Genomic DNA, 10,004 nt, shown 5'->3' on the forward strand with positions numbered 1-10,004 from the left:
GACTCACTTGTGTCTGCGAAGTGTGGAAATACACTTTAATGAATTGTGCCAAAATGTATTTTTCCCCGATTGAAATCAATTAATTAATGTTGACAGGATTTTTTGGAGGGACTACATCTCCCAGCATGCCTAGGGGGACCTGGAGGAAGTTGGTGGGGAAAAGGACATGCCTCCAAACACTTCGCCATGCAGTTCCAAACTTATGTTGCAAAACAAATATTTGTTTTCCATCCCAAAATACGTGATGAAAAAACAGAGCAATGAATAAAACTTATACAAAAAGCAGAAGTAGAAAACAGGTCAAAAGACTTTACCGCTTCCCCGTTTTAGAAAGTCCACGTCTGTGCCCACTTTCTTCTTCTGCCTAAATGGATACCCTGGACTACCGGCGACTCTGCCCGATCTCATTTTTCTCTCCGATCTCAAATTGTTGCCAAATCGGGCGTCAAAGACGTGTAATGTGTCCCAGCCTTAAATGGATACATGCATCACATCCTGTCTACTGCGGTCACAGTGCATAGGAATGAGCAGCAGGGGCCAAACTTCTAACTACAAGCAATGATATGAGTAAGCATTATTAATTTGTCAACATATTCGTTCATATCTCCAACATCAATTTCCAAATAATAATTCTATTAAAATACTAATTCTGCTGGCAACAAAAAATGGCTCTAACACCTGGACATACATAAAAATGGATGGATAGGTAGATGGATAGATGGAGACTTTGAGCCGGCTTCCCCTTTAAACCAACACACCATGTTTGGGCACCACTGATGTTTTTGTTCTCTGTGCTTTCCTGCAGAGCCTTGTCTTGGATTTGACTCAGGCTCTTTAAAGTCACTGCCAGCATCCAGGCTGCAGGAGACTGTACTCTGGCTGGAGCTCTTCCTGGGTCAGGCACAGGCTTTTTGCACTCTTGGATGTGAATCAGGATCATTTATTAGGAGAGCGTGCTGAGAGCTTGGCCTGAACTGGCTATTATCATCAGTCCAGTTTGCCAGAAGTATTCAGGGCAATAAACAGAGACATTTCTGTTACCTTTCAAGTGAGGAAGGTTTTTGAAACAGGAATTTTTAGCCAAGACACTACCTCATGATTTACCAAAAAGTGCATATATAAAGAAAAAACAACTTTGTGTTCTCAGGTTGCAACAAATCGTCCTTGCAGACTGGTTGTAGGAATGAGCCCTTCACACTGGAAATCAGACCTGTTCGTTCACGTCTGCAGTCATCTGCTACTTACTGGTGTTAGTCAGCTATTCATACCATTTGTCAATCACCCTATCTCTCACAGGGCGTTCACACTGGTAGCGAGTTGGTGCCTCTCTATTCTGACTGATTGTGGGCGGGGCTAGAGGCTCCAATTGCATCTATGTAGTGGTCTGCAGCTACACATTTTTGAACTTGCCTGTTTTTAGGCATTTTTTACTGCTTTGGTATTACCTGTCAAAATTTTATGATTTTAATGAGTTAACATAGCTAGCAAGCGCTAATAAGGTAGCATTCATAAAAAAATAAACAGAAAAAGCTCAATAAAATGACTTTCAAGCGCAACATCGCCCCCAAAGATAGATGCAACTGTTCTCTGAGCATCATTTTTGAGAGAATTGGGAAGCTTTGAATGGCTGTAATCAACTTCTCATTCATTTTACATTTGCCAGGCAGAGCTGTTGTTCATCAAACTAAATTACACCGGTAGATGGAGGCGGAAACAAGGAAACATGGAAACCTGATTAGTTGTTGACGGCCGATGGCCACGAAAAGTTCAGCCATGGCCGACTTTTCTCGGCCGACAAGCTTGCTGACCGTCCACACATCGGCTGAATTTCACCGGTCGCTCAGCTCTATGGGAAATGAATGGACTTCTGTTGATTGTGTGGCTCACAGTGTAGATGCATGGTCAGTTATACATGATGTTTGCCAGTTACCCACTCTGTTTGTCAGTCACCCACTGTGTTTGCCAGTCACCCACTCTGTTTGTCAGTCACCCACTGTGTTTGTCAGTCACCCACTCGTCAGTTATCCATACTGTTTTGTTGTCAGTTGTGTCATTTATACCATTTGGGAAGGCCTTCTGGCTCTCACTCGTTTTATTGACTGCTCTCATTGTTTTCTTTCCTTCTTTACCTTTTTACATACAAACTGCCCCTTCTACTCAGTTCTTCCTCTCTCCAATAGGCCAGCCAAAGAGGGCAGCTAACAGATGTGTGGGCAGATGTACCCCTTCTAAATAACTGTTGTGCAACTGTTTGGAAAAGCCTCCTGGCTGGGTGGAGCCTCCAAAATGCCCCGTTCCTTTAACCAATTCCTCTACCACACAGACAGAAAAATAGCTGAAGCTAAGCAGAGTGACTGTTAGATGTGGATGTTGCATGCCATGCAGGGGCAAGACATTTGTCCCCAACAGTTGTTGCTGTAGCAGAGCATTGACTTTCATTGCCACAACACAGAGAAGTTTCGGACGGCTGTAGGTGTTGCTGACATGGACAGAATCAGCATAGCTGGACTTCTCCTTCACATCACAGTGGGTGAGTTTCCACCTCAAAATGTAGTTTACATTCATACTTGATAGACAGTGAAATAAATATTTGTGTCCTGTCACATTAATGATCATGTGTTTTCAGCTGGAGCTGTTGTCAGGACTAGACCTACTGCATCATGTAAGTGGAGCTTCTTCATCGTAGTTGAAGATAAACATAGATGAAATTCAATATTGTGGCTAAAAAAAGAAGTGAGTAGACAGCACATTTTTCAGCGCATTTTTTGTTTGAATATAGGCTGTCAGGAGTCATCTAATCCTTTAACGTTGGTCTTTGATAACCACATGCTTTATATGTAACACTGGTTCCCTAAGTGAACGCTCTTCCAGTTACACAGGGGCCTCAACAAAATGACAAATAGTTTAATTCCCCTGTTATTTTACCCCCTTGAAGTTAGCCCAATAGACCACTCAAGTGTTACATCCGGATCCCGCCTGTCAGAGTCATGTGAAAATTAATAGGGGCATAAAATAATTGCTGCTAAGTACATCCCGAGGCTAAAATTTACTATTTTGGTTTAAAGGTTTCCGCCAAAATGGATTTCTGTGTTTGTCAAGGTGCATTTTAATCAGTTTTGAAGCTGCAATGAAAAAAAGCAAAATTTCTAGCCATAACGTAGCTTAGTATTATAGCATGACACGACTGTCCCTTTCACTACATAGATTCTCTCCTAGTTTGATAACAGTGAGTGAGATGGTTGTAGCTATTGCTGACCTGACATCTCAAGTTCTAATTGTTTGTTTGTTTGTTTTTTGGAGGACAGCTGCAGACCTGACGTGCAGAACTCGCTCTCATGTCTTTGTGACGTGACGATAACACATCGGCACCATGGTTGTTAGCATAATATTTTTAACAATAGATTAAACTGCCCCTATTATAGGAATTCAAACAGTATATTTAAACGCATGATCAAAGATGTATAATGAAGACACAGTTCTTTTTTTTTTTTTTTGAGTGGTTAAATTTAAAGTTGTTGCATTTTCAAAAATCCGTCCTTTTTTCTAGGCAGTTTCAGACTAACTCAAGGAAACGCATCACAACTGGACTCGGTCCTGATTGGTTCCCCTCACTAAAGAATGGCTGAAATCTGTCCAATCAGGCCAGTTGGCAGCATTTGAACTGGAAAGCCTCCACTCAGCAGGTTTACCTCATTTGAATTAGAGGAGCTGCTGCTGTCGGCCAATCAGGGTCCACTATTGTGAGGACTTAGTCTTCACATTCATTCAGTTTAACTAATTCAATTAAACTTTTAACTAAACTACATTTATCTGCAAAAGATCCTGAACGACATTATTCTGATCCTCAGCCAGAGTGTGCTTGAAAACAAAGTCATGAAAATTGAATATTATGGGACCTTTAAGTCACTAAAACATATGAGACTTGTCCTGTGTTATTTCTATTGACAGGATCTGAATAGGATCCCAAAATGATGGCAACACTATTCTGGTCCATGACTCGGTTTTGATCTTAGGTTTACTGCCCCTACTGTCGCTTTCACGCCACCTACAGGAGAGACAGTTCTTCAGTTCTGTACCAAGTCATATATAACTAGAAAACTCAGTAGAGTGCATACCTCCGCCAACGCCAGAAACTGTCAAGATCTGCCATTTCCACATGTCGGATAGTTAACCAAACTAAACTTTCTATACTGTATATTTGGCAAAGAAAGTATATTTAACTTCCACTTTTAAATTTGCTACATTTTCAAATGAGCAGCTGCTGTAGACCAGAGGTTTCAGATGGTGCAGGCAGAAGGACTTAGGCAGCAGCATGACCAAGCTTTCCACAAAGTTTGGTTTTGGAGTTATCAGACAAACTAACAGACAGAATGGGGTGAAAACATAACCCCGTCCAACTCTGTTGGCGGAGGAAACAACAAAACCTTATCTGATGGGATTCCTTGACATCAAAAAGCTTGGGAACCCCTGGTAACGAACAATGTGAACAATGAAAAACCTTTCTGAATTATACATATGCTGAGCTCATTTTGCCATAAATGACCCACATGAACACACTGTTCCCTAGCGAATGTCAGGCTGGTGAATGGGGATGGCCCTTGTTCTGGCAGAGTGGAGATCTACCATCGGGGCCAGTGGGGAACGGTGTGTGATAACGACTGGAACATCTACGCCGCTAAGGTGGTGTGCAGACAACTGCACTGTGGAAAAGCTCTGGATATCAAAGTCAAGGCGTATTTTGGCGAGGGCAGCGGAGTGATCTGGATGTCTAGTGTGCAATGTTCTGGTTCAGAGGGATCTCTCGCCCAGTGTCGCCACAGAAAAGCTAGAACCTGCAGCCACGATGAAGATGCTGGAGTCATCTGTTCAGGTAAGACTAGCTTTATTTAAAGTGGTAATTTGCTTTGGTTTTTTTTTATTATTATTTTGTCTCCATCTTTGTTACTAAGCGGTCATTACTGTGGTGTCTCTGCACTGCACTTGCCAGAGATCGCCTGTCAATCAAACAAGTCTGGACGGAGCTTGGATTTTCTGTTGATGAAATTTGAGCTTCTGTAGGTGGCGCTCTTTTCTTTGTCTTTTCTTTGTGACTCACAACGTCTGTCGTTTTCTACGTAGTCTGCTCTGGAGAAAAGGAGGTGTAAAAAGACAACTGCCTCATTTTTTATTAGGCTTCCATTCAGTACCCACTATAAAGACAGCTTCATTTTACTTAGCTTATAACTGATATTGTATTCAATATAGGCAACCGCTTAGGCCTCAAGACATTTCCAAATTACAGCACTTGATATTGAAATCAAATTAAATAAAAACACAGATTTGCCTATTATAGACCTAATGAACAAACAATGCAATGATGCAAGTCCATATAATACTAATTAATGAAAAGCTATCAAATAATTGGAAATATTGCACAGCTTATAGGCCTATTTGATCTATGCTATGTTTAATTTTCTTGATATTAAAGGCAAGTGCCTCTCTTAAAGGGAATGTGATCGGCCGCTGAGAGCGCCAATCCACAGAAACTTACTGATGTCAGAAACCTGACAACCCAGTGGGCAAAAAATTCTCCCCTGCACCGCCCCAACTCAGAGCTACAAGTCAGAGTGCAAGGATCTGGTCTCTTTTTTTTGTATGATTTTATTTTCGGTTCCTTGTAGACACAAAACATGACATCTTATACAATTTTCACACACAAAACATCCTAACATAAGTACAAAGCATCCATACAAAACAAAACCCAACATTACTAGAGTTACATCAGAACATACAAATCAACCTATTTGCTCAGTCCTACATATCTGCTATATTAGATTATATTATATTCCCAAATCATACCACCTATTCATTTTAACACCTCAGCTATCCAATACCTTTACACACAGCCTCTTTTGCAAGTTAACACATTATCTGTTCATTTTTATCACCTCTTTTATGAAATCCACCTGATTAATACTCTTTATTTCTTCTATAACTTTCATCTCTTAATCTGTACACCTAATAAAAAACAACAAAAAAACAAAAAAAACAAAAACAAAAGCAACCTCCTAAGCAGTTACCAACTGTAACTATAAGTGCCCCTTAGCTACTGCCTTCATTATTCCAACCCATATAGCTTCAAATTGTGCTATTTTGTTATTTTCTATGGCTAATATATTTTCTATATTTAAATAATAAAGCATTTCATTTTTCAAATGTTGCAGTGTTGGAGGTTTGGTAGATTTCCAATGTGTAAGTAAAAGTTTTTTAAATACGATTGATGAAAAAAGGATTATCCAACCCCAAGGGTATCTCACTGTAACCTCGTATGTCACATCATGAAATAAACAAATGGGTGAATTGAAATTGAGTTTTACTTGAAGTACCTCTGACAACCATTGTTCTATATCGAACCTTATCTTCTGAACTTTACAACACTCCCAGAAGGCATGAGTTAATGAATCTTTAGTTCTACATTTGAAGCAATTGTCTGATGTACTACTATAATATTTATGAATTTTATCTCTCGTATAATAAATTCTATATATTATTTTATATTCGATTAAACCTAAATTTTCATTAACAGTGATATCATTAGTTATATTCCAGCACTCCCTCTAATCCTGATCCTTACCTTCTAAGAGTTTTTCAACTGCATAAGATTTCTGCAGGATTCTATAAATGTTACCTATCATGTTATTATCCTTTTCGGTATCAAATAAAATTTCCTCAACTGTGCACTGCTGTCCAAATAAATGTAGGTCAAAATTCTGCTTTATATAGCTTCTAAGATGCATGTATTTAAAAAAATCTGCGTTAGTCAAACTGAAGTTACTTTGGAAATCTGTCCAAGGAATAATTGTATTACCTTTTATGAAATCGTTTAAAGCCTCTATTCCCCTTGTTCTCCAAGTAGACCAATTTATTGTTGAATTCTGAAGAGCTATCCAAGGATTGCTCCATAAGATAGTGTTTTTTGGAACTGAAATTGGTTCACCCAATATCCTCTTAATTTTCTTCAATGATGTCACTATACTTTTTACTATAAAAGTTGTAATATTCTTAGTATTATCCTTTGAAAATAAATATGTAAAGAGGTTATGGGGATGCACTTGAGCGTCTTCAATATGAATCCATTGTTCTTCCTTTGTACATTTGACTATAGGGCAAGTTGGTATAACTCTAAGTCGGGAAGGTTAAATCCATCCTCTGATTTAGGGAGATGTAAAACTTTCCTTTTGATCCTATGGGTTTTTCTTGCCCATATAAAATCTGTAATGGCAGAATATGCTTTTTTAAAAAACATTTTTGGCGGGGTAATTGGTATTATTGAAAATAATACCAATAATACCAAGATAAATTTGATGTCACTTTAATTTGATCTCACCACAATGTGCTTCACTTTTTCTGTATTGGCAGGGAGCGTTGATGTCAAGTTGGTCCATGGAAACGGTCGATGTTCTGGCAGAGTGGAGGTGAAGCGCGATGGCCAGTGGGGAACGATCTGTACTAAAGACACATTCTGCTGGGACGAGGGCGAGGCTGACACAGTGTGTAAACAGCTACTATGTGGAGAGGCTCTGAGTCCCAAAATGAACGCCTACTTTGGCGAAGGCAGTGGAAACATTGCGATGACCGATGTCATCTGCTTCTATCGTGAGACCGCCATCTCTGATTGTCCAGAGAGCTGGCGGAAAACACACTGCGACCACGCCCACGACGTCGGTGTCATATGCTCAGGTGAGAGACTGTTTTGTAGCAAACATTCAGTAGTCATCAAACATTGTCACACGGCTTTGTTGATAACTCCATTTCGATTGGCCAATGAACGCATTCTGAGTTCTGTTAACAGTTAATAATAGTTCTGTTCTTGGTGGTAGCTTGAAAATTAATTTAGATTGTAACAAAATCATTTTAAATTAGTATTTCATGTCAAATGATTGTCTTTGGTAAGTAGCTGTGTAATAGGCGGAATAATGTGCAGAAAAAAAAAAGAAAGACGATAACTGTAGTTGTAGCCACATTTTTTATCCTTTATCACTTAACCACTTAAATCTGCTTTAGTACAATAGGCAAAAATTTATGTAATACAAGAATTTAACCATTAGGTGGCGCTCACAGGAGTCTGTAGACTAGCAGTGCAGCACAAAGTTGTTACCTCTTTGGTGTTTTCCTCTGTATGAAGGGAATGAAAGCCACAATATGCACTTTTTAGTAGTATTGCTAGCCCCGGCCACACAGGCTGATAATGTAGAATATATCCTATTTATTTATTGTTATTTTATTATTATTAAGATTTCACAACTTTCTTTTTAGGCGCTGTCAGGTTAGTGAACGGGACTGATCGCTGCTCCGGTAGAGTAGAGGTCTACTATGACGGCCGGTGGGGGACGGTGTGCGATGACGACTGGGACATGGACGATGCTCAGGTGGTGTGTAAGGAGCTGGGCTGTGGACGGGCTCTGGGTGCCGAACACAGGGCGCACTATGGAGAAGGCAGTGGAGACATCTGGATATCTGATGTGAAGTGTTCTGGTATGGAGGAATCGCTCGCTCTCTGCCTTCACAGTGACTCTGCGGCACACAGCTGTGGCCATAATCAGGATGCCGGAGTTTTCTGTTCAGGTAGGACAACTTAGAGAAGGCAGTCCTGACAGGGTTTTCCCTGGCTTTTGGAGAGTTTTAGGTGGGAACGTTGCCAAAGAAAGAAAAAGCGCTACCTGAACCTAATTTTTTGCTGGTAAACAGCCTTGAACTTTGTCTCCAAAACAACTACTTGCAGTAGCTCCCACTATCAGCAAACACTGTAACACTATAATGTAATATAGGTACAACTCACCAGGATTGGGGCCATTCATGACCTGAATTGAAAATGCATGGTAAATTCCAATTCAGTACCTGGGCCTAGATTTTAACCATATGCAGCATTTTGATAGAGATTACATATGTGGCTTGGAGAAACATTTCCATTTACACTAAACCTTACTCTTAAACCACCTTTTAATCCATCCCCAGTGCATTTACACCTGGATTTTTATGTGGATAAGTGCGATCGGATTGCTATCCTCTCTCAAGATGCATTTTAATGCCAAGTGTAAATAGGGTCTTAGGTGGCCAGAAGACCACTTATGTGGGCTGCCTAAAAGTTCAAAATGCAGTTAAAGCATTGTTTTATCCTTCTTTGATATATTATTGATATGCATTTCACAACAATGTTCCCTCCTCTTTCTCCCTTGATAGAGAGCGTCAAAGTCAGGCTGGTCAATGGGACCAATCGATGCTCTGGCAGAGTGGAGGTCTACTATAACGGCCAGTGGGGAACAGTGTGCAGTAATGACTGGGACATCAATGATGCTGAGGTGGTGTGTAGACAACTGCACTGTGGGAAGGCTCTGGATTTCAAAAACCAGGCCTTCTTTGGACAAGGCAGTGGAGAGATCTGGATGTCTGGGGTTAATTGTTCTGGAGATGAGGACTCCGTCGCCTACTGTCATCACATCCAGGCGGGATCACACAGTTGTAGCCATGATGCAGACGCTGGAGTTGTCTGTTCAGGTAATGCTGCATCCACGTGACATGGAAGAGACTCAAAATACACATTTCCTACACTTCAGCTTCCAAGAAACTCAGGGTTTGTCAACAGAACTTCTCCAGAACTTCACAGACATTACTTACTTAATCCTCTTCGTTCCCCGTGGAACATAAGGCTGCGACTATCTGCTTCCATCTGGTCCTATCCTGTGCAGCATGTTGTGCCTCGCCCCAAGTTAGGTTAGCCGTTTTCAGTTAAGAGGTCACAGTTCTCCGCCAGGTTGTTTTTGGCCTCCCTTGTTTCCTCTTTCCAGGAAACTTCACAGACATAGGTAATGTTTACAGGCTACTTGATGGATTTTTTTTTTGTCTTTGACATTGCAGTGTTAGCAATAAAATATCACATGGAAGGATAAATGTGTGTACACACTGTCAGCAAGCTGGGAATCTAGTCACTGGAAATGCATTCATTTTCTATGAGCAGAGAACCGTTG

General features: G+C 40.5%; 3 protein-coding genes across 3 annotated transcripts in view; 2 read left to right on the top strand and 1 right to left on the bottom strand.

Annotated features, from left to right (window-relative positions):
* Nucleotides 1-10,004, bottom strand: part of LOC139911338 (uncharacterized) — a 279,947-nt gene that overhangs the window by 223,507 nt on the left and 46,436 nt on the right. The window lies entirely within an intron of this gene.
* LOC144539534 (scavenger receptor cysteine-rich domain-containing protein DMBT1-like) lies at nt 2,463-9,554 on the top strand. The gene is made up of 6 exons (XM_078284949.1): nt 2,463-2,530; nt 2,627-2,662; nt 4,568-4,870; nt 7,399-7,719; nt 8,296-8,514; nt 9,220-9,554. The coding sequence occupies exons 1-6, from the start codon at nt 2,485-2,487 to the stop codon at nt 9,552-9,554; spliced, it is 1,260 nt and encodes a 419-aa protein (XP_078141075.1). The 5' UTR covers nt 2,463-2,484.
* Nucleotides 2,485-10,004, top strand: part of LOC139911345 (scavenger receptor cysteine-rich domain-containing protein DMBT1-like) — a 40,395-nt gene continuing 32,875 nt past the window's right edge. Inside the window, exons 1-5 of the mRNA XM_078284948.1 lie at nt 2,485-2,530; nt 4,568-4,870; nt 7,399-7,719; nt 8,296-8,514; nt 9,220-9,534. Of these exons, the coding sequence (XP_078141074.1) occupies nt 2,485-2,530; nt 4,568-4,870; nt 7,399-7,719; nt 8,296-8,514; nt 9,220-9,534 (1,204 nt within the window). The remainder of the gene's footprint in view (nt 2,531-4,567; nt 4,871-7,398; nt 7,720-8,295; nt 8,515-9,219; nt 9,535-10,004) is intronic.

This window comes from Centroberyx gerrardi, chromosome 7 (assembly GCF_048128805.1).
Source record: "Centroberyx gerrardi isolate f3 chromosome 7, fCenGer3.hap1.cur.20231027, whole genome shotgun sequence".
Classification (NCBI taxonomy): domain Eukaryota; kingdom Metazoa; phylum Chordata; class Actinopteri; order Beryciformes; family Berycidae; genus Centroberyx; species Centroberyx gerrardi.